We start from the raw sequence: 25,597 nt of genomic DNA, 5'->3' as shown, positions 1-25,597 counted from the left end.
CACGTTTAAGAAGGATGAATTCAAACTGGAACAGGTATACAGAAGGGCTACTAGGATGATCCGAGGAACGGAAAACCTGTCTTATGAAAGGAGACTCAAAGAGCTTGGCTTGTTTAGCCTAAGCTAAAGAAGGTTGAGGGGGGATATGATTGCTCTTTATAAATATATCAGAAGGATAAATATTAGGGAGGGAGAGGAATTATTTAAGCTTAGTACCAATGTGGACACAAGAACAAACGGATATAAACTGGACATTAGGAAGTTTAGACTTGAAATTAAACAAAAGGTTTCTAACTATCAGAGGAGTGAAATTCTGAAACAGCTTTCCAAGGGAAGTAGTGGGGGCAAAAGACATATCTGGCTTTAAGACTAAACTTGATAAATTTATGGAGGGGATGGTATGATGGGATAGCCTAATTTTGGCAATTAATTTGGCAACTGATCTTTGATTATCAGCAGGTAAGTATGCCCAGTGGTCTGTGATGGGATGGGACCTGAGTAACTACAGAGAATTCTTTCCTGGGTGCTGTCTGGTGAGTCTTGCCCACATGCTCAGGGTTTAACTGATCGCCATACTGGGGTCAGGAAGGAATTTTCCTCCAGGACAGATTGGCAAAGGCTGTGGAGGTTTTTCGCCTTCCTCTTCAGCATGGGGCATGGGTCACTTGCCAAAGGATTCTCTGCAGCTTGAGGCCTTCAAACCACAATTTGAGGACTTGAATAACTCAGACATAGTTTAGGCGTTTGTTACAGGAGTGGGTGGGTGAGATTCTGTGGCCTGCTTTGTGCAGAGGGTCGGACTAGATGATCATAATGGTCCCTTCTGACCTTAAAGTCTATGAGTAATGAATATCAGTGCTCGCTTCAAAAAGACTGTAAACCACTGTCCAAACAGCAGTTGATCCAGTCTGCCTCAGGAACGGAAAGGTAAGTATGAACAAAATCAATTGCGGAGTAGCAACTGAAGAGTTTTAAAATAACCAGACAGACTTCAAAATCAATTAGACAACTTTTACTAAATGAAAAACTACATTTAAAATATGCATTTAAAACAAAATGGAATTAGAAAAAAAGATTTAAATCCATTTTAAAGAACTTTTCACTGTGTCAGAAATCACTCTCTCGCATTATATACTGTGTCAGCTCATAAAATGTAAGTTGCCAGAATCCTCAATTTAACATTTTCAAAGACAATATTAAAGTCAAGAGTTTTATATCTACTGTTTGCACATTTAGAATGGTATAAATCTGAAGCCTTCCCCCAAAGAATCTTGGCAAATTTGCCATGTTCAATAAAAACTGTTATAATCATATCCAATAGTGTTGCATCTTATCAAATCTGTGTCTTACAATTTTTACCCTATTACTAACTTTATAACTTCCCTACACCTTGCCATTTGTCAATATGAACCTTAAGAAAGAGAACAAGAAAAGAAATACTGCATTAACTCTTGATCATGTACAGAAATTATTGCTACTATAGTACACTACAAAGCAAAAGTCTATACAATATATGAACTTTGATCATGAAAATCCAGTATATAATCTTTAGTGACATAAGCCTTACAATCATGTAGAACATTCACATGGCAATATTAGACAGTTCAACCATCACTGGTCAGTTGATCAGTGAATGGTAGGTTGACACCCATTTAAATACACTCTCATGAAAAAACTTCAGCTTTCCAAGGCTTATCAAATAAAGATCTTCATGTTTTGTGGAGCTACGCAAGATGCATTCTGATGCAGATAGTATGTTACTGGGAAGCTAAGCATGCCAAAGGTGTTTCGTGCTAATAAAGCCTAAAGCCAAGGTACCACATAATCACGTTACCAACTAATAGGCAATACCATTTTAGTCTTAAGTGAAGTGCCACTGCACAGTGTAATGTCAATAATTTAAAACAGTGTAGTGCGCAAATCCATTCTGTGGCAATTTAAGTTAAAAAGCAAGACAGTTGTCTGTCCCTCAAACAATGCTGACTGTCAGGGTGCGTTACTGGGTCACTAATTTAGACATAGTTTGCCTTTTTTATTCACTACCATCCTATCACCTTTTTATTACAATGGGGCACACATTTAAACAGCAAGATTACAAAGAATGAGGGGGGGGGGGGAATGAAAAAAAAAAACAGTGGCTGTCCCCAAAAAGCCCCTTCCATATTTCGTTTAAAAAAAAAAAGCCAGGGAACATGACTAGATACCATATCTGCATCATTCTAGCTACAAAATAACCAAAGTAAAAGCAATCAAGCAACAATAAGACCACATTACACGAATGGAACATCATGCTCATCTGGTTTAACTATTACATCAAGTTTTAACTGGGATGTTGGTCAACTTTAAAAACCGTGATAAGTGAATATGTAATTCAACAGATTTTTTTAAATCTGGATTTTACTCTACATTGGATATTAGAACTTGGAGCTATACTTGTTACAATACAGTGTCGCACATCTTTCTACTAGAAAAAATTAGTAAAGATCCTTTACCCGTCTCTTTAAGTTAAACGTGTGACATCATAAAGGGTGTCAAATGGCTGGATGGTTTTACAGTGCACAATTATATACTGTAATATGGAGTTTTGTCCTTGATAGATCTGGTGGTGTTTTGACATTGTTCCTTTCTTCACCTCTTCTTCGGTGGATTAGCTGTACGAGGTGGAGTGACTGGACGTCCAGAATTCAATCCACCATACTGGTACTTGGCTTTCTTTTCAGATGGTTTCAATATCTTTGAAACAACAACGAAACATTTTAATAAGTCCATGACAATTGAGATACATTCTATACTCTGAGTCAATGGGACAATTCAAATTTTTCACTGTAGTTGATTACTTTTGAGGAGCAAAAGCGTAGAATATAAACCTCGCCACCCTGTTTATTTCCTTATCCCACTCATGTCTCCACATATTACTCTCTACTGATGGACTTCCTTTTCAACTGCTTTTGATTGTGACTGTTCTATCTAGGTAAAAAACAAGAGCTACTAGTATGTGACTTGTCTGAAGTAGAAAGAAAACACTAGTCAAGGAGTCACATTACAGGATGCCATCATCTCTGAATAAGGATTTGTTCTGCTGCCCGGAATTGGACTCAGAAGGAAGATTAAATCCAGTTCTAAATGTGCACTGAGAATGCACACAAGAATCTAGCATATGGCAGCTATGAAACATGGCAAGTTTATTTACAGGAATTCCAGGCCTCTTAAAGAGCTCACTGTGGTTGGTTTGATGCCAGCCCACTGTGCAGAACCATCTTCTGAAGCTTATTTTCTCTTAGTGGCACATGTTGAGTGCCAATTTATAGTTTCTATAAACCTATCCACTAAAAAAGAACACCGACTAAGTTTTAATCTAGCAGCATAGTATACCTGAAAGGAACACATCAAAGTTTCATCCACGCTCATCATGCCTCCAGCATTATCAAACTCTCCACAGTAATTTGGAGCTGAAAATAGGGTGACCAACTGTCGTTTAGCAAAGAATTCATAACCATCTTCAACCACCTGTTAACGGGAGGAGAGGAGAAAACACAAAAAGCAGCTGAAGTCAATACAGCTATCTACTGAGACAATAAACCCTTGCAGGAATTAGATTCATTCTATGACCTAAACTCAAGTTCTCAAGCAGGCAGCAACTGCTTATGTTACGGACAAGTAGGCAGTGAAAGGAACAACATTTAGTGATTGAGAGGTGGACACAACACTGGATGTGGTGCCAAATCAGAAAAAAAATTAAGTATTTGAAATCAAATAGCTTAAAAACTACTATAGCTAATATGCTGATAAATTAGATTAAGATTTTCAAACTCGAAGTTTGGTGACCATGCTCGCAATAGATAAATATTTGAAAACCTTATGCTGAGTACAAAAGAAGTTTTATTATTCGACAAATATTTTAGATAATATTTTTAAAAGGTACCACATTACTACTGCATCCCGTATCATTCTCTTACTATACCCTGGTGCCATTCATAAAAACCCCTTTAACATGTTACAATTCCCATGTTCTAAAAAGCTTTCATGAAAATGATTCTACTGTACTTAAAAGAATTAGCTTCTGACAGAGATATTCATCACTCTCTTTACTAAAGAGAAAGCAGTAATCCAGCTCAAACTATAGTGCAAGAATGACCAGTACCTAGGTAAGGCAGATCTCCATGCTGCATCCCACCACCACCACAGACATACCATGAGGCAATGAAAGACAAAATGTATGCCTAAAATAAAATAGTTTCTATGGCCAGCTAATCCTCATTGTCGGGGTAACAGTTACATTAACACTATTTTGTCTAAAATCTATAAAGATATTCCAGACATAAAATTGTGAAGCTATTTTGCAACAACAATGCCTAGAAGGATGTTTTTAAAGAGACAAGGTGATGAGATCATATCTTTTATTGGACCAACTTCTGTTGGTGAGAGACAAGCTTTCGCGCTCACACAGAGCTCTTCTTCAGGTCTGGGAAAGGTATTCCCAGTATCACAGCAAAATGCAAGGTGGAACAGATAGTTTAGCATAAGCAGTTAGCACATATTCTAAATCAACCATTCAAGGCAGAGTGGCCTGTTAATGCCTCTACAGTCATAGGACAAAAAAAAAAAAAAAAAAAGGGTGGGGTGGGGGTTTGGCAGGTTACAGATTGTTATAAGCAGCTATAAATCCAGGATCTGTTCAATCCATGGGTTTTAGTGTATAGAATAATAATGAATTTAAGCTACCACACTTGTATTTTGAAAATGTTGTGCAGACTTCCTTTGAGGATGACGACTGATAGGTCAGATAGAGGGACTGCTTTGTGGTAAGTGTTCACCCACAGGTGATGTTATTTGTCTTATTTTCCTATGTGAGTTTATTCAAGAGCCCAGTGATAGTCTGGTTTGACTCAGAGTTATTGGGGCATTTAGTGCACTGGATGAGATACACCATATGTTATGATAGGCACATGTAGGATTATCCATGGATCATGAAAGATGTGTTGTAGGGGGTGCTAATCATTGTAGCAGTGGAGATAGATGCAAAATCTTGCAGCCCTGTTCTGGCAGGGTCTAGTGCAGCTTTGAGTTGGTGTGTCCTGGTCTGTGTGGAGTTTGCTTCTGATGATTAAGAGCTTGGAGAGGTTGGGGGATTGTTTGAAAAGCAGAAGTGGGGGTTCCTGAAAGATTTCTTTTAGGATGGAGTCCCCTTCAAGTATGGGTTGTAGTTTGATGAGTCACTATATGGGTCCCAGTGTGGGGCAGTAGGTGATAACTAGGGGAGTATGGTCGGGAGGGAGGGAAGGGGGGGTTATTTCTGTATTGAAGCAGGTTCTCTTGGGGTACTTGGGTTGCTCATTCCATGATGCGATCTACTTGTCTGGTGGAGTGCCCTTGTTTGGTGAAGGCAGTTTTAAAGTGTGTTAAGGTATATATTCCAGACTTATTCCTTGGAGTACATACTGTGGTATCTGAGTGCCTGGCTGTACTTAACAGATTGCTTGGTATGTCTGGGGTGGTTACAGGATCTATGAAGGTAGGTGTAGTGATCTGTGGGTTTCCTGTATATGGTTGTCTGTAGGGCTAAAACGGATGCTACTGGGAGAGAGTGTTCCAGAGAGAGTTTAATGGATGGGTGCTGGTTGTTGAAGTTGTGGTGTAAGTCTATGGGGGAGTTTAAGTTGTCTGTCCAGAGTATGAAAATATCACTGATGTATCTCAGGTATATCATTTGTTCTGTGGTGCCTTTGTCCAGAAATTCATCTTCAAGGTGGCCCATAAAGAGGCTGGTGTGATTAATGTGCATAAGCCTTGTCAAGTAGTGTCAGGCTAAGTACTGTTAGGCCTCAAATTTCTGGAAGCTGTAAGAAGCAAGTACAGTAGAATCCTGCAGGCATAAGCATAATCTATCTAGGAAGCTTTATAGACTAAAAAGAAAACTCTGTCAAGGTAGATACAGACTTGTGGTTACTATGCTCTGCAACCAAATACCTCTTTAAGCTGATTCGAGCATTTTTGAGTCTAGCAAATTGACCACTATTAGCTGCATAGAGAAGAAATGAGCTGAGCACTGGTGCACAGTTCATAACTTCAAAACCGCAAATGCCACCCTAGAATATTTGGCCACCTTGATTGGTTGACTTGTTTTGAAACATGGCCAGCAAATACTGTATAAATAAGATGCAGAGGCGTGTGTGTGTGTGTACACCTAAAAGAAATTGCTCTTTGTCAGGCTCACATACACCCCCTGAACCAAAGAGACTTGCACTTCACTGACCATCTGTGCCTGGCCAGTGCAGGAAATGGTCAACCGAAGGCAATGTATCATCTTTGGACGAAGGCAGGGTAAGATTTTTAAAAGGTCTGGTTATGCTCGAGCTGGGTAATCTTAACCTATAGGATTAATACAGACTTAAGTTTAAGTTGTTTAAAAATAGTAGTAGTCAATAGTTAATCAATATATAGTAACTATATATGTTTTGTGCCTTGCTGAAAGTAGGTACAGCACTGGTGAAGTTAGTTTATAAATCATAGTGGTTTAACAAGTCGCTGTGCCTGACTTCACTATAAGTTACCATCAAGTTTATCATAAAAGTTTAACAACTTATAGTTAGGTTAAAATTAGTAAACTACAGTTGATTAATGTATCAGTATTGCATATGAACTTGTACTGTAACCATCCCCAACCAGTACATGTAAAGTCATTAGGCACATTGTCTGTTTTGCCTTTACAGTCATAACTTATTAAAAACCTTTCTTGAGAAATAATTAGTTGTTTAGTTTCTCCTTTGCGGACACTACTCAACCTCATTACATCTGTGTTGGGAAGTAGCAATCACCCAGAGTCCCACTAGGGTTTTAACGTGAGCCCCCCTAGGGCTCTGATGTGTGCCTCCTCCTTCCATTAATCTCCACGGTTACCATATTGGGGAGCCATTCTAGTACCCCTGGCTGTTCCCATGGTTTGGACAAAGTTCGTTGTTGAACATAAAATTGTTATGGGTGAGGATGAAATGGATGAGTTTGGCGATGCATTTGGGGTGGGCATCTGAGGGTCATCCATTGTCTTGTAAATATTTGAGGCAGGCAGCTATGCCATCATTGTAAGGGATGCTGTGTTTAGGGAAGTGATATCCATGGTGGCGTGGATGGTGTTCTGAGGGAGGCTTTTAATATTGCGAAGTTTGTGGAGGAAGTCAGTTGTGTCCTGGAAGAAGGTGGCCCTTTGTGCAGGGAATGGTTTGAGGATAGTTTCTATGGGTCCCAATAGTTCTTCATATTGAGCCATGAGATGTTTATCGATGGCTCTGCCTGGGTTCCCTTGTTTGTACATCTTGGGAAGCATGTAGAAGGTCCCTGGGATGGGTTCATGGGGGGTGAGTTTGTAGAGTTTCTCTTAGAATTGTTTGGGGAAGGATTTGATGATATGCTTAAGTTTCTGGTAAATCATGGTGTGCGGTCTTTTGAGTTCTTTATAATAAATGGTGCTGGAGAGCTGTCAGTTGGCTTCGTTAACACAATCATGGTTGAGGACTACAATAGCACCCCTTTGTCTACTAGTTTGATCATGAACTGGAAAACTATTCAACATTTTCAGAAGACAAAGCCTGGGAGCTTAAAATTCATTACTTTGCTAGACACTAAAAATAATGGGCTGAACAGAGAGACTGGATTTATGGATCGTTACAGTCTAACACTTCTTTTGTCCCATGACTGCATGTGTTAACTGACTACTCTACCTTGAAGGTCCCTTCCAGTATGTGCTAGCTACTTATACTAAACTATCTGTTCCACCTTGCGTATTGCTGTTATGCTGGGAGTACCTTTCCCAGACCTGAAGAGCTATGTGTGGCTCAAAAGCTTCTCTCACTCACCAATAGAAGTTGGTCTAATAAAAGATATTACCTCACCCACCTTGCCCTTAACATCCTGGGACCAACAAAGCTACAACTACACTGCATGTTTTTAAAGAGACTGAACAACTGATACATTGGCAGCAAAGCTATCTGAAGGTACTGATCTTGAAACACCTACAGTCTGTCACAATTATTGCTGCAGGAGAAAAGATCTGTGACTTGCATCAGTGGAGACAGATCCATGAGTGTTCAACCAAAGTGCCTGTGCAAAATTTTGTTACTGCAAGACATGCAGTAAAAGCCTGCATCATTTTATTTACCAGAAGTAGAAAAAAAGTTAATTTAAAAACACAGTACAAGTAATGAAACTTAACTCCAAGATGGGAACCACTCTCAAGAGAGGTCAATTCTTAGTCTATGGAGCTTAATGATATTCCGTTTGAATAGAAACATTTAACATTCAAGTCATCTGTGTACTTAAGCATCAAGTACAGTTTCAGAATCTTTAACAAATCACACAAATAGATTCTTCCATGGGAAAATGTGTGTGTGTACTGGAACCAGAATAAAAGATAGCAACTCTGGAATGCAGATTTCAATATATTTGTTTATATTTCCACAATTTAAAGGGGCTCAGTACCTCTGAAAATGTATGTATTAAGTTGGAGACCCAAAAAAGTAGACTGCCAAAATCAGATGTCACTTAAATTTTAGCTTAAGTTGTATTGCTCGGTGCCTCTGATTCCATGTCCTATTTTTAAGACACTACTCTACATCATTCTTGAAGCCTAGGCACCTAAATTGCCCCAGTAGAATCACCACATGCTCTCACTGAACAAAACAGTCACACCAATTACATAATGTGGGGGGCAGAGTATGCATGACATCATGGTTGTTGAAACTGAAATAAGTATTCACAAATATTGGTTTCTGAGGAACAGCCTCTGTATTTGGTGCTTCTAGAACAGGGGTCGGCAACCTTTCAGAAGCGGTGTGCCAAGTCTTCATTTATTCATTCAAATTTAAGGTTGTGTGCGCCAGTAATACATTTTAATGTTTTTAGAAGGTCTATAAGTCTATAATATATAACTAAACTATTGTTGTAAGTAAGTAAATAAGGTTTCAAAAATGTTTAAGAAGCTTAATTTAAAATTAAATTAAAATGCAGAGCCTCCCGGACTAGTGGCCAGGACCTGGGCAGTGAGAGTGCCACTGAAAATCAGCTTGCGTGCTGCCTTCGGCACACGTGCCATAGGTTGCCTACCCCTGTTCTGGAAGTACCAAGATCTCTACATCTGGTCAAACTGTAAATGCTAGATTGGAAAGTGGATTTTGCAGAATCCAGATACCTGCAAGTAATATCCTAAATATAAATGAAGATAAATACTTTCAATGCCAAATACCTCAAAGAAAGACTAGAAGGAGATTTAAAGTAGTAAAGATAGTAGAGTTTGTACCTGATGAGCTCGACAGATCAAATCCAGATCATGACGGTTCAGAAATTTACTGACCACATCAGCACCAAAAGTGAATGAGACCCCACGATCATTTTCGCCCCATCCTTGCACATCTTTGTCCGGATCCGACCAGAGCAAGTCACACAGCAAGCCTGTGAAAGACAGTAATCTTAGGAAGTGTCCTAATATTCCCCCCCCCTTTTTTTAAAAACCCAAAAAAACCCACAACCCTTATAATTGTAGGGGATCATCAATAATCAGCAATTACTTATGCAAACATGATGAAAAGCTCCCCTCAAAAGAGGGTGAATAAAAAAGTGTTCCTTTGGAAAAAAGAAAAAAATTATAGTAAGTCTCTCTTTTAAAAATAAAACCTATTTAAAGTGAAATCTGAATTTTACACAAGTAGTTCAGGCCTTAATGTATTTTCTGACCTCTCACCACATTTACATAAAAAGTAGATATGCTGAATCTATAAGCCCCTATTGAAAACTTTATACTGAAAAGCAGCCTTTTACGCAAAGACAGATTCAGGATTTAAAAAAAAACAAAAACATCTAACTTTTGAGATCAAGCTTTATTACTATGGCACAAGAGGTAAGTAACTTAGGAAACTCTCTTTTTCAAGAGATATAGGCAAGTGGGCACTTAAGTTCCAGTTAGTTTCACACAGGCATTTTTAAAAATTTATCCAGTTTGAGCTGAAACAATCAGCTTGATTCAATCAACTGATTAGTTAATCTGTTTAATATATCATTTAGTTGTAGATGTGAAACATGTTTTGATAAGAGATGCTAACATATGCTGTTGTGTCTTTAAACAGCAGCTTGACAAAATGAGCAAAACTAAATCTAGTAAATAAGCAGTATCATTTTCTAACATACTAAAAATGTACAATTAATCTGAAAATACTATGCTATAATCGCTTAAATAAACATATGCATTTGTAGTGTACCCTCCTACACATCAAAAAGATGTAACCAAATCTAGGATAAAGTCACTATATTTAGTTGTAAATAAACATGTTTTAATGTTTATATCAATGAGACTGCATCTTTCTTTAGAAAATAAATACAAATGAGAAATTTCATTAAAATTGATTTAAATAAAATCAAGGATTTCAACTTGGTGATTTAAACGGCTAATGAGTTGCCTTATTTAAAAAAAAAAAGTCAACCCTGCCTCATCAGCTCCACAAACGCTATCACCGCGACCTTTTGCAGCTAAAGGCCTGTGGGATTTGGTAATTTGTAAGAAGCTGCTGGAGGCTTTTGGGTGGAACACGGTCGAAAAACATTTATATTAACTACATACACCTGTACCCCGACATAACTTGACCCGATATAACATGAACTCGGGGGGGCGGGGCTGCTGTCATAAACAGATAGTTAAGGGTTAATGTCTCTCTTACCTGTAAAGGGTTAACAAACAGGGACCCCAAACACCTGACCAGAGGACCAATCAGAAGACAAGATACTTTCAAATCTCATGGGAGGGAAGCCTTTGTTTGTGGGTTTTGGGTTTGGCTTTGTTCTCTCTGGGTCCTGGACGGGACTAGAGGTGCAACCAGGTTTCTGCCAATCTCCCTGCTACAGTCTCTTATCTATTCAGAATTGTGAGTAAGAAAAGGCGGTCATAGTCTTTTAATTTGTTTTTTTTTTCATTTACATATGTGTACTTGCTGGAAGTAGCTTAAATTGTGTTTCTGGTGGAGAGTTTCTTTCTATTGTTTATAGTTGAAAGACTAACTTTTTACCATCTAAAGTGCAGAGATAAACCTTTTACTTTTTTCTCTCTTTCTTATTTAAAGTTTTGCTTTTAAGACCTGTTTAATTTTTTTTTCTCCTAGTTAAGGTTCAAGGGAATTGGTGGGGAGAAGGGAAGGATAAATTTTCTCTTTGGGTTATATCCACGCAGCTTGTATTGCCTCTGGGTGAGGCGGAAGGTCACACTCCTCTCGGTGTGGTGATTCAAAAAGTTGAATCAGGCGATCTCCTAGTGTTCCCAGGGCGGGAAGGAGCTGGGAGGAAGAAGGGAGGGGGGAGGGAATGGCTTATTTCCCCTTTGTTGAGAGACTCAAGGAATCTGGGTCTTGGGGTCCCCTGGGAAGGTTTTGGGGGGACCAGAAGGTATCAGACCCTAAAAATTCCTGATTGCTGGCAGCCTATCAGATCTAAGCTGGTAATTAAGCTTAGGGGAATTCATGCTAGTACCCATATTTTGGACGCTAAGGTCCAGAATTGGGAATTATACTTGACATGGTGTGCAGCAGTTGGGATAGTAGAATCCAAAAGCCAGTAAAATTATTAATTTTCTTTTCTCTGTTAGCTGCTTGTAAGCAGAGAGAAGGGTTTGTTTGTTTTTTTAAACCTACAGCCAGAGGCCTTGGCTACATTCACACTTTGCAGCGCTGCAACTGGGGTAAGAAAAAACACCCCCCTGAGCGCTGCAAGATACAGCGCTGTAAAGCGTCAGTGTAATCAGGGCAGCAGCGCTGGGAGCGCGGCTCCCAGCGCTGCACGCTACACCCGTAAGGGATGTGGTTTACATGCAGCGCTGGGAGAGCTCTCTCCCAGCGCTGCCGCTCTGACTACACTCACACTTCAAAGTGCTGCCGCGGCAGCGCTCCTGCAGCGCTGCTGGGGCAGCGCTTTGAAATTCCAAATGTAGCCATACCCAGAGAAATTTTTTTTCCTTGCTCCATCTGGCTGTGCATAGAAATGGCCTCAGGCAAGGGCCATTAAGTTTAACAGGGGTCTTTGGTTAGACAATAGAACTCCAGCTGTGAGTCAACTACACCAGCAGAAAACATATGCAAATGAAGGTTTTCCTTTTGTTCTAGTTTTATTAGGGAAGGCTTGTTAGAAACACTGTCGCTTAGCAACAGAGCAGGCAGCAGAGGAACAGTAATTCAGACAGTAAACCAGCGAGAGCACCCCAACACAAGAAAACAGGAACCATGACTTCTCCAAGGCAAAAATGGAGGCGGAGGCAGAGGCACAAATCTAAGACGCAGAGCACAAGCGAGATATGGAAAAAAAATACAAGAACTAGAAATAAAACAAAAAGAGATGGAGCTAAGGGAAAGAGAAAAAGAGGCTACGCACAGGAGAGAGTTGGAACTCCTGAGGGAAACCCACCGGCAGGCCCTGGAATTAGAAAAGGCTAAGCAACAGAACCCAGCCAATCCTAACAACCCTTCGCCAATAATGGTTCCGCAGCACAAGAAATTTCCCACCTACAAGGCAGGTGATAACACTGAGGCCTTCATAGAAAATTTTGAAAGAGCCTGCCTTGGGTACAGCATCTCTGAAGACCAGTACATGGTAGAATTGAGGCCACTGCTCAGTGGACCCTTAGCAGAGGTGGCGGCTGAAATGACTAAGGAGAAAATGAACGATTATAAACTTTTTCAAACCAAGGCCAGATACAGAATGGGGATAACACCTGAACATGCCTGTCGGCAGTTCAGAAACCAAAAATGGAAACCAGATGTGTCATTCCCCCGACACACCTACCACATTGCAAAGAATTATGAAGCCTGGATATCAGGAACAAAGGTTAACAATCTGGACGAGCTACACCTCCTGATACAAATGGAGCAGATCTTAGATGGTGCTCCTGAGGAAATAGAAAGGTACATCCTAGATGGAAAGCCCAAAATAGTAATCGAGGTGGGGGAGATTGGAGCCAAATGGATGGAAGTGGCAGAAAAGAAAAAACCTACTGTCCAAGGGAGTGAATACCCCAGGGGGCACACCAACAATAAACCCTAGTGGAGGGCAGCACAAGACCCTACCGACAACCCAAGGAAAGCCACAGACGCCCTATTCTTCCACCTCACCAGTCTCCAGTAACTCACCTCGATCCAGTGACCAGTCAGCTGGAAGATGCTTCAAGTGTAATGAACTGGGACATATAAAGGCCAACTGCCCAAAGAACCCCAAACGAGTGCAGTTCATTACACCACCATCACACCAAAGATCCCCAGGCCAAGATGCCTCTCAAATACCCTTGGAGCGAAGGGAAATTTTGAGAGTGGGCGGAAAGAAGGTTACTGCGTGGAGAGACACAGGGGCACAAGTGTCAGCTATCCACCAATCCTTCATAGACCCCAAATTCATCAACCCAAAGGCCCAAGTGACAATTTACCCGTTCATGTCACAAGCTGTAGACTTGCCCACAGTTGAACTGCCTGTCCAGTACAAAGGCTGGTCAGGAAGGTGGACTTTTGCAGTCTATGACAATTATTCCATCCCCATGCTACTGGGGAAAGAACTGGCCAACCAGGTGAAGCGGGCCAAGAGAGTGGGAATGGTTACACGTAGCCAAACCAGGCAAGCTTCCAGACCCATTCCTGTTCCTGAGCCGTCCACTGAGGCCCCATCTGTGTTACCAGAGACCCAGACAGGGGTAATGGACCTGGATCCCATGCCAACAACTGAAACAGCCACAGTGACTCCAGTCCCAGACCAGGAACTGGAAAAAACAGACAGCACCAGAACCGTTGCCAGCACTGATGACAGTGCTTCCAAATCCATCTTCAACCCCAACGCCAGAGGGCGCCAGCGAGCCTAAACTGGCAGAAGCAGCTGACAACCACACCCAAGAGGTTCAGCCAGAGCCTGAAATACCTGCTGGTGCACCAGCGGAGAGTGGTTCACCAGCAACGGAAACAACCCCATCATCTACATTGCTTCCAGAGGGACCACACCCAAGTCCACAGTCTAAGGAAGAACTGGTGTCTCCAGCTTCAAGGGAACAGTTCCAGACTGAGCAGGAAGCAGATGACAGCCTTCAGAAGGCTTGGGCGGCGGCATAGAGCACCCCACCGCCTCTCAGCTCTTCTAATCGATCCCGGTTTGTTGTAGAACAAGGACTTTTATACAAGGAGACTCTTTCTGGTGGACACCAGGAAGACTGGCATCCGCAAAAACAGTTGGTGGTTCCAACTAAGTACTGGGAAAAGCTCTTAAGCTTAGCCCATGATCATCCCAGTAGCCATGCTGGAGTGAACAGAACCAAGGACCGGTTGGGGAAGTCCTTCCACTGGGAGGGGATGGGCAAGGACGTTGCCAAGTATGTCCAGTCTTGTGGGGTGTGCCAAAAAGAGTGAGAAAACCCCAAGACCAGGTCAAGGCCCCTCTCCAGCCACTCCCCATAATTGAGGTCCCATTTCAGCAAGTAGCTGTGGATATTCTGGGTCCTTTCCCAAAAAAGACACCCAGAGGAAAGCAGTACATACTGACTTTCGTGGACTTTGCTACCCGATGGCTGGAAGCAGTAGCTCTAGGCAACACCAGGGCTAAAGCTGTGTGCCTGGCCCTAACAGACATTTTTGCCAGGGTAGGTTGGCCCTCTGACATCCTTACAGATTCAGGATCTAATTTCCTGGCAGGGACCATGAAAAAACTGTGGGAAACTCATGGGGTGAACCACTTGGTTGCCACCCCGTACCACCATCAAACCAATGGCCTGGTGGAAAGGTTTAATGGAACTTTGGGGGCCATGATACGTAAATTCATCAATGAACACTCCAATGACTGGGACCTAGTGTTGCAGCAGTTACTTTTTGCCTACAGTTACTTTTTGCCTACAGGGCTGTACCACATCCCAGTTTAGGGTTTTCACCATTTGAACTTGTGTATGGCCACGAGGTTAAGGGGCCATTACAGTTGGTAAAGCAGCAATGGGAGGGGTTTACACCTTCTCCAGAGACTAATATTCTGGACTTTGTAAGCAACCTACAAAACACCCTCCGATACTCTTTAGCGCTTGCTAAAGAAAACCTAAAGGATGCTCAGGAAGAGCAAAAGGCCTGGTATGTCAGACACACCAGAAAGCGTTCCTTCAAGGTAGGAGACCAGGTTATGGTCTGGAAGGCGCAACAGGTCCATAAGATGGAAGCATCATGGGAAGGGCCATTCACGGTCCAAGAGCGCCTGGGAGCTGTTAACTACCTCATAGCCTTTCCCAATTCCTCCCTAAAGCCCAGAGTGTACCATGTTAATTCTCTCAAGCCCTTTTATTCCAGAGACTTACAGGTTTGCCATTTTACAGTCCAGGGAGGAGATGATGCTGAGTGGCCTGACAGTGTCTACTACGAAGGGAAAAAAGACGGTGGCGTGGAAGGGCTGAACCTCTCAACCACCCTGGAACGTCTGCAGTGGCAACAAATCAAGGAGCTGTGCACTAGCTTCGCCCCATTGTTCTCAGCCACTCCAGGACGGACTGAATGGGCATACCACTCCACTGACACAGGTAATGCTCACCCCATTAGAACACCATCCTACCGAGTGTCTCCTCATGCCCAAGCTGCTATAGAACGGGAGATCCAGAACATGCTACAGATGGGTATAATCTGCCCATCTACCAGTGCATGGGCATCTCCAGTGGTTCTGGTACCCAAACCAGATGGGGAAATACGCTTTTGCGTGGACTACCGTAAGCTAAATGCGGTAACTCGTCCAGACAACTATCCAATGCCACGCACCGATGAGCTTTTGGAAAAGTTGGGATGTGCCCAGTTCATCTCTACAATAGACTTAACCAAGGGGTACTGGCAAGTACCGCTAGATGAACCTGCCAAAGAGAGAAATCAGCATTCATCACCCATGCGGGGGTGTATGAATTTAATGTGCTTCCTTTCGGGCTGCGAAATGCACCCGTCACGTTCCAGAGGCTGGTAGATGGTCTACTAGCAGGACTGGGCGAATATGCAGTTGCCTACCTCGATGATGTGGCCACTTTTTCTGACTCCTGGCCCAAACACCTAGAACACCTGGAAAAGGTCTTTGAGCGCATCAGGCAGGCCGGACTAACTGTTAAGCCCCAAAAGTGCCAAATAGGCCAAAACAGAGTGACTTACCTGGGACACCAGGTGGGTTGAAGAACCATAAACCCCCTACAGGCCAAGGTGGATGCTATCCAAAAGCGGCCTGTCCCAAAGTCAAAGAAACAGGTCCAATCCTTCTTAGGTTTGGCCGGGTACTATAGGCGATTTGTACCACACTACAGCCAAATCGCTGCCCCACTGACCAACCTGACCAAAAAAACCCAGCCGAATGCAGTTAAGTGGACTGATGAGTGAAACATTTAGATAAACTACATACACCTGTACCCCGACATAACTTGACCCGATATAACATGAACTCGGGGGGGGGGGGGGGGGGGGCGCTACGCACTCCGGCAGATCAAAGCGAGTTTGATACAATGCAGTTTCACCTATAACGCAGTACGATTTTTGGGCTCCCGAGGACAGTGTTATATTGGGGGTAGAGGTGTAAGAAGAAAATATAGCACATTTATGTGATTATGTGAGCAGTTCTTGAGTACTGCTACACATGCATATTGCAGAGCAGAAACCAACTCTGATCAGAGACTGAATATTGATCTGTGGACTGAACTAGAGAGTCTCAGATGGCTCTCCGCAATACTGTAGTACAGCAGTCAGGCTTGCAAAATACATTCTTCAATATGAAGTTTCACAAGGATTTCATTTTTGTGAATCATTGACTCAATGTTTCTAAAAACCAAGAAATGTAGTATCTAATTAGGCTGTACAGTATCTTGTCAAGACCACCACTTTAGTACTTGTTACAAACTGCTGCAGTTGAATGGGTTACATCCAGGACCCTACTAGTCTTTCCAGAGAGTTCCGCAAGAGACATGACATTTTATTCTAAATGTACAATTTCAATTGACATGTTTAACATATTTTAAAAACCTCCTCCATTCGTAGTCATGCTTCAAGTATAGTAAAACTACAAAGTAGGATAAAGGGAATCAGGTATTCTAGGTAGGTACTCAATTACAAATATGCTAGTCTTCTGTTATAGAACAACACACTTAAGTAAAATAAATCTAGCTTTTGACAGTATTAAAATGGGCAGTTACTGCTCAATGTCTTATCTAGATTTAAGCCAGTGATGCTACTGTACACTTTAAAGATGAAAACTTGCCATATGAGTTTATTTGTGTGGATGTTACTTCATAAATCGACTAATCAAACTGCCAAAAAAAATTGTATTTATAAAGGAAACAGTTCACACTTTTTTGTTCTGTATTCAACACTCCAATTTGGTGTCCATAATGCAGTTATTCACTCTGCCGAAATAAAGTAACTTTATTTCTTCAGACAAAACCCTTTTCAGGTACCCAAGTTTGCCATAAAATGTTATGAGGCAAAATTTTGGTATACTGATTCAGTCAACAATTTGTTTAAAAACCCCAAAGCACTAGTTTTATGGTATACTACTTTTCATAGAACCCATTTCACCATTGTGAAATCTCAGGTGGTCTATACTAGAGCTGGAAAGTGTAAATTCCAATTCGAGGAGCCATACAGATCTCAGATGGGACTATGGGAGGGGTGATTCTCCCCTCCCATCACTCATGCTACCACAGACATCTATTTTTTAAGTATCAGAGGGGTAGCCGTGTTAGTTTGGATCTGTAAGAGCAGCAAAGAGTTCTGTGGCACCTTATAGACTAACAGACGTATTAGAGCATGAGCTTTCGTGGGTGAATACCCACTTCGTCAGATGTACATGCATCCAACGAAGTGGGTATTCACCCACGAAAGCTCATGCTCCAATATGTCTGTTAGTCTATAAGGTGCCACAGAACTCTTTGCTGCTCTATTTTTTAAGAGCACTAGCTCAATCAGGTATCTCCTTAAGCTCTAATTTATACCTTCTGGCTCTTGTGTAGACATACAGGGTGCGCGTGCGCGCCATTCGCTTTTCAGATACTCTGTACTTCTAAACAGTGGCTTTGTTTTGACAACCATTCTTGCCTGCTTAGAAATGTAACTAAACCGACAAATCTCAAAGTAAAACAACAATTGTGTCATTTTAACTAGAGCTTTTAGGGTACATCTACACAGCAATTAAGCATCTGTGGCTGGCCTGGGTCAGCTGACTTAAGATCACAGGGCTGTAAAATTGCTGTGTAGATGTTCAGACTCAGGCTGGAGCCCAAACTCTGGGACTCTGTAAGGGAGGAGGGCTCCAGAGCCAGACTCCAGACCAAGCCCAAACGTCTACACAATGATTTTTAGCCCTTGCTGCCTGGGCCAGGGCAGCCATGCCATGAATCTTTTATTCCAGTGTAGATGTACCCTTAGACAGATAACAGCTGTATGAAGAAAATGCACCAAAACCGTTTTACAGTACAGAGTGGTTTTTCTGGTTAGTTTGAAGATGTTTCTGGTATGAAGGTGTCTTCAATTTCTTTTCTGTCACTATGCTCTGTCCTAACTTGTCCCATCCCCGCCAAACAAAGTACAGACATTAAAATTTACTTGTCTATATTTGACTGGTCATCCAAAACACAAGGTACAGCTACAGACTGCACAGAAACATCTAGTACTTAATCCACCTGATATGCTAAAATGTACTGCCTGCATTCAGCAATTTGTATCTACCAAGAAAGCTTGCTTTTTGGTTAGTACTCTAATATTTTAAAATAAAGAACCTGCAAGAGACTACTGAAACCCTCAATTCTAGATTTGGGCATATCTTCAGAGGGGGACACGGTGGCAGCACTGCCCTCCCTGATGGTTCTCTCTATCAAGATTTCTATAGGAATATGCTGACAGAAACTACCCGGGAGCTCTCACTTTTTGGGCTGCACTTGTCCTCTGATGAAGGGGATCATATGACCTTTCCTTTATGACTCCACACAAAAGTTTCAGGTTAGATGAATCTGGCCCATGACCTTTACAGTGCTATAACAAAATTCCACAACGTATTTTGGTTTCAACTACACAATTAAGATGAAATTATATTACTGCTCTGTATGTTTAATGATATTTTAACATGATCTCCTAACACCATGTAAACAGCATATAGATTCAACCTCAGTATACTCAATAAAATTAACACGAGTAATTCTGAAGACATTAGAATAGGAAAGCACAGCGGTAATTTTCCAATGACCATTCTGATTACCAAACTCTCAATTCATTGTCACTACACCAGCCACTTCAGTTTTATCACATCAAGCGTATGAAGCTGAAAATACTATTTAAAAAAATCACTGAAGAGGAGAGGGGTACAGAAGTAGGCCTCAGGGAAAAAAGACTTAACATTCAGAGCCCCATAATATTGCCAACTTAAAGGAATGTTCAACTTCATTTTTTAAAATTAGAGTCTAACCTCCAACCAACAGATTACAGAATCTTTCCCAATAATTCCCGCATCAAGCCAAATCATTTGTGGCTGAACTAGATTGGAGAAACTGCCACTCATGGTTTAAAGAAGTTAAGAATCTACCATATTTTAAGAGATCTTGAAAAAAAAATTTGGAGGGGAGGGGGGAATTTAAGTGGGTTTTCCTTGTTGATGCTTAGAAGAACAACCCTCCTTTTTCTTTCTATACACGCACACATTTTTTCTTCAGCCTCCTCAGTTTCAGCTTTGATTTTACTGTTGCTGGTCAACACCGTCTTATAGCTTGGCATGGGCATGCACCAGCAGAAGAACAGTGAAACTGTTTTGGGGGTCATTTGCAACAAAAGTAGGTATAAGATTTTTCAGAAGGAAGTGTCTTTGTGAACTAGAATCAAATAACTCTGCAGGCAGCTTTAAAATGGATTGGCTCTAGCAGTGACACCAGACACGTTAGTTAAAAAGCCCTCCTTTTTTGAAGGACTTTCTGATGGAAGTTAAGTATTGACGTTTAAAATGTCTTCCTTTTTCATGTTTTTTTTTTTTAATCCAGTTAAATAATACAATGCAAGGAGATATTTTAGGTATGAATTAATGTTGTAATTTACACTTGTGTTGTGAAAGTTCTCCACTACTTGCCTCATGCTGCATCTCGATGCGAATTACATAGGTATTAATTTGCACCCTAATGTATTTTGGCTTATGGCAATGGACAGGATACTACCCATTCATAAATTGATATAATAAAAATTAACAGACTGACATTTGAAGTCAGCTGTGAAAGAGGATCTTCATACTAAAATCTTGGACTTAAAGGAGATGGTGTAATGATGACAAAGATAAAGGAGGTCTCACAATAGGGTTAACATGCAAATTGACTTCAAACAAACAGCTACTCACTCAAAGCAAGATCATGCATTACTAGACACCACGTATGCAGGGCTAAACATCTTCCTTAATACTAGGGAACGAAATAGCAATTCTGTTTCCTACAGTTCTGGACAAGGGGGTAGATTTTAATAAAAATGATATAGAAGTGGCTATTGTAATGGTAAAAGATCAATTTGCTCCCCCCATAAAATGTATTTATGCAAGTATTAATATGATCATGGAAAAGAGAACTTTAGGGCTAGAACATTAATACAAACAAGTTCAAACTCTGGCCACAGAAAAGTAGCAATAGAGGTTATAAAAAACTGACAAGCCTGCACAGCAAAAAGAGTACTACTAACCCCAGATTAATTTAAACGCTGATGCTATGAGAAACCAAGATAACTCTAGAAACACGGATTATGTTCTTTGATGGATTTTGAACAACTAAATGTTTGGGGCCTATTTAACCAAGGCTACGGAGACAGAACCTGTATTTTCAGTTAAGTTTTTCTGATTTCACTTAGCTATTCTATTGATTTTCTAAAAGTCTTGTTTTATTTTTTATTTGGGATAATTCACTGCAGTCCCTTCTCTTAGGCAAGGAATACAAACTTCATAATTCTGCCAAGATGACAACAAAAGATGAAAAAAGTATCTGATCTCAGGCGTTCGCTCTGTCAAAACAAATACTCAATTAGTTACCAAAAAGCACAATGAAATTCATACTTCGCACAAGGAAAGCCTCGAGATCTTAGGTAGGAACAGGAATAGGGTACTGAAGATTACAATTGAAGCACAATTAGACTGTTTCAAGGCTCTCAACTGCATAAATAGAAATTGGTTCCGATATTGTAATGCCACTGGTAAGTTTGCTTTGGCATCACTGCAAGATACATGTGCAATAAATTCTGTATGTCTTACCTGTGTCAGGAACATCTGTGGGTCTCATAATTCTCCGAATTTGCTCCATTGACTGGAGATCCGGTGACAGTCCTGTAAATATATACAAAAATTAACTAAGCTTCTTGTATTCTTACTTTTAAAAGGGTAACAGGAAATGCACAACTGGAGGTTCGAGGTGATATAGCATGCATTATTTTCACTGTAATATAAAGTGGAAAAAAAAGTCAGCGGATTTCTAGACACCACTTAAAATACAACTAGTCTGTGCATTAGGATTGCAACAGCATTTAATGGGCTTCTTACAGTAGAACCTCGGAGTTACAAACACCCCAGGAACAGCAGTTGTCTAAGTCTGAACAAAACATTAGTTGTTTTTCTAAAAGTTTACAACTGAACATTGACTTAGAGCTTTGAAACTTTGCTATGCAGAAGAAACACAATGCTTTTAAGCCATCTTAATTGAATTGAAACAAGCATAGAAACATTTCCTTACCTTGTCTAATCTTTTTTTAAAAACTCTTTATTTTAACAGTTTACATTTAACACAGTACTGTACTATGCAGTATCTGCTTTTTTCCAAATTCTACTGCCTGATCGCATACTTGCGGTTCAAATGAGATGTGTGGTTGACTGGTCAGTTTGTAACTCTGAGGTTCTACTGTAGTACTTATTTATTTGTATGCTACGTTCTCATTCAAAGGGCGGGGGGGGGGGGCGAGAGGAGGTGGGGAATTTAAGTGGGTTTTCCCTGTTGACACTTAGAACTGCAACTGCAGAGTAAGTCGGTCTCATACCCATTACACAAACAGGTAAACTTTATTTCATCTGCATAAAGCACAAGTAACTGGGTTTTTATACAGGTGAAGCAAAGTTCACTGGGAAAACTAGCTTAAAGAGCTTACTCCATACTATATAGTCAGGATGCAAAGTTGCAGCACACCACTTATGCAGAATATGAAGGCTAGTCTAAGCTAGAAAAACTACAGCAGCACTGCTGTAGTGCATCTGGTGAAGATGCTCTATGCCAATGGGAGAGCTCTCCCATAATAAAACCACCTCTGAGAGAGGCAGTAACTATGTCAGCAGGAAAGCATCTCCCACTGACATAGTGCTGTTCATACCAGTGCTTAGGTCAGCGTAACTTACATTGCTTGGGGGTGGGGGTGGTTTATTCACACCCCTGAGTGATATACATTATACTGACATAAGCGGCAGTGTGTACAAGCCCTTAGCGCCACTACAGCCAGTTTGTGATTCCACTGTCCCTCTCCACACTAGCCTAAGCTATGCAGGCATGGAAGCAGACTCCTTGGCATGCAGCGATTTAGAAGAGTACCTACAAGGCTGCTCCACTCTAACAGCCCTACAGCAAGACTTAAGTTGAAGAAAGGGGCTTGAAAAGCCCTCTAAAGGATTGCTTTATCTAGAGAAGTTAAGTGATTTGTCCAAAACCACAAAAATCAATCAAAGCTGAGAACAGAACCTAGGAGCTCTAACATTAAAAATAAAGTCTATTTTGCTCAGTCCAATGTTCTAAAGAGTTCACATGGCAGGAAGACTCTTTCACTATAAAAGAGAGTCACTTAAATTTTGATTTCACTTGACATTTCAGAGTTGACAGATGGTGGCAGCTGTTTTATCCAAGAACACCCCTTTAGGTCAGTAAGAGAGCCTACTAATTTTCAATCTATTTTAAGACTATTTTTTTCAATATTCCAAGCATTTAATAAGACAGTTTTATCTTCAGTCATTATTTAAGAAAGACTGGTTCTTTCGCTGAATATAAAGATAGATATGTAAATTGGTGCAAATAACACCTTCAAAATTGGGTCCAAACAAGTTTAAATTTCTGTTACCTACACATCAGGGAGGAAGTAGTCATGTAAAAGTAGGCCCTAGTCAGCTTTAATTGACACTCTTCTTACAGTTACTTAACCTTCCTTCCACAATCCTCTTCTGACCTACTGACATGCAAGTTGCATCAATTTAAAATCTCTTCTGTATTTGTCTCGTAGATCTTATCCAGCAAAATTATTGTGTGATATGGTACAAGGCACGGTCATGTGCATAGGTTAGTCAATGTAGACTCCTAGGAAAAAAGGTACTGGTATCCAAAGCTACCCAAAACACCATCAACAAAACACAAATTGCCTTTAAAATAAAAAAGTGAGCTACCTGGATAAGCAGAGTGCTGTAAGTCCAGTGGGTGCAAGGCTGAAGATTGTGTAAGACACCAGCGTATAGCAGCATTATAATTGTTTTAAATGCTGAAATACTGAAATACAATCTGAACATCTGCAAATAAAGATCACTTTTGCAAGAAGCTGAGATTGCCTCTTATCCCACCTCCTCCTACTGTGAACAACAGAGTTGACAGTGGTCAAGGGTTAAGATCCACAGACTACCTGGATTTAATACAAATTAGAAAAACTACTGTCAAACTGCCCCCACTACAATGATTACCTGTGCACCTCAATACCTCATGGATAAAGATGGTAAACTCTTAATGCAGTAGTGTAGTTTTCAGACTGCAACTTGTGACATGGCAACAGTTACAAGCCTGGTCCTCTGATGCAGCCATTTGCTGGTAACGAGACACAGACAAGTGTTTTTATAAATTTAAATGCACTAAAAGGATTATACAGGTGCATGTGTAGGCTAAGCCAAAGCAAGATCAAAACATGGAAGTTAAGGGGCCTTATTGTCCTCATCAAATCTAAGCACTGGTGAATCAAAAAGGGAAGAACATTATAAACAATAAGAAGAGAGCTCTGCTGGCTGTCTGATTTTTACTCTAGGAAAAAGTGCATCCCATACAGAATCATGATAAAGAGGGCAAAAGGGATACTCTACAAACTTAGGGAATTTAACCCATGGCTCTCCTCAGGTATTCTCAAATCATCTTTTGCTATTTGTATATTGCTGCATCCCCTCTCAGGAAGCCCCAACATTATGCTAGTGGTGTCACACCAATCACAGAATTCCCACTGAAACACCATTTCTATGCTTTGTGTTGCACATAAAGACCTTGCCTCCTCCCCCAAGAGATCAAAACCTAATTCAGGCAGACAAACTATTCTGACAATAGATACGGCGACAATATGAGATTAACAGTACAGAAGGTTAACAGCAGTTTATCACTGAAAGGCCTCCTGAAAGAGTGGCTTTGAGGAAGGTTCTGAAGCAGCAAGGTCCATTCACACATGAGAAGAGATAAGCATGGAGCAGCATGGAAGAGGACCCGAAGAGAAGAGTGAAAGGAGGAAACTGGGGATGGTTCAGAGGTAGGCTAAATTTAAGCAAAGAGACATGGTAAAATGAAGAAGTGAGTACGGAGCTGTCGAAGGCCCTAAAGGCAAGGATGAGAAACTTCAATCTGATGTGCAGTCAAAAAGCCAGCGAAGGGATTCAAAGAGGGGAACATCTGAGTCAGTGACAGAAAATAATTTCAGCAACAACATATTGGAGAGACTGTAGCAGAGGGAAGATTTGGTTTATATAATCAGATGGAGTGTGTGTGCAAAGAAGAGAACTGCAGAAATGTAAGCAGGAAAGGAACATCGCTGTGAAATCAGGATTGCAGCACGCTGCCTAATTGGATAAGTGAAGTGCCTTTTGTTTACTATGTTATGCAGTTTTGCAAAGTTTTTATTGTATATCCCAGAGGGCAAAGTTTTTAAAAACTATGCAAAAATACGCAATATAGTAAAAAAGGCACCTACCTTACGCCTATAAGCTGGCTCCGAACTCCAGCAGGTTTGTTTTATTACCGGTACAGTGTACACAGACTCAGACTTCATGAGCAGGTGCTGACAATCCATAACTCGGGGACCTGAAAAGCAGTTTGGAGGGCATGGGGAGGAGAAGAGACGGTAAGATTTACCACTCAAATGTGCTAAAGTACCACCCTGGGCTGTTTGTTATTTTGGAGTATTCAGGACATTCTGCTAAGCTTTTCATATCTGCCAATCAGCTTTAATAGTGCTAATACTTTTGCCTCTATCTGGAAGAGTTACAAGTCTTAAAGGGCACTTGTTTTTAAAGTTAGAATATTCTCTAAATGGTACACAGAATTTGAGGTTGTCTTACTTTTTAAAAATAAAAAAACATACATGTTTTTAAATCCTCAATTATGTTTATAAGGGAAACTTGTTTACACCTTGTATCTGTTTTCCAGAAATAATCACCTTCTGGGGTTCTCTCATGAGCCTCTGCTCCCAAGTACAATGCATGCAGAATTTCAAGTTTTTTGTTTTTTTAGTCTATGGTCAGCAGTAAGAGGGTCTGCACAAGCCACATATTCCTATACCACCTCACCGGTTAGTGCCTATTGCCTGAGTTTAAGTGCTATTGGTGTCAT

At 40.9% G+C, this 25,597-nt stretch overlaps 1 protein-coding gene across 1 annotated transcript in view; it reads right to left on the bottom strand.

Moving 5' to 3' along the window:
* Positions 1 to 996: 996 nt before the first annotated feature.
* The window catches only part of PPP1CB (protein phosphatase 1 catalytic subunit beta), a 54,737-nt gene continuing 30,136 nt past the window's right edge, over positions 997 to 25,597 (bottom strand). Inside the window, exons 5-8 of the mRNA XM_030557329.1 lie at positions 21,256 to 21,327; positions 9,290 to 9,441; positions 3,373 to 3,507; positions 997 to 2,733 (exon numbers count right to left, since the gene is read on the bottom strand). Of these exons, the coding sequence (XP_030413189.1) occupies positions 2,629 to 2,733; positions 3,373 to 3,507; positions 9,290 to 9,441; positions 21,256 to 21,327 (464 nt within the window). The 3' untranslated portion in view covers positions 997 to 2,628. The remainder of the gene's footprint in view (positions 2,734 to 3,372; positions 3,508 to 9,289; positions 9,442 to 21,255; positions 21,328 to 25,597) is intronic.

The sequence above is a fragment of the Gopherus evgoodei genome, chromosome 3, assembly GCF_007399415.2.
Source record: "Gopherus evgoodei ecotype Sinaloan lineage chromosome 3, rGopEvg1_v1.p, whole genome shotgun sequence".
In the NCBI taxonomy this organism is placed as follows: domain Eukaryota; kingdom Metazoa; phylum Chordata; order Testudines; family Testudinidae; genus Gopherus; species Gopherus evgoodei.
The sequence above is the reverse complement of the archived record's forward strand: the minus strand, read 5'-3'. Positions and strand labels throughout refer to the sequence as shown.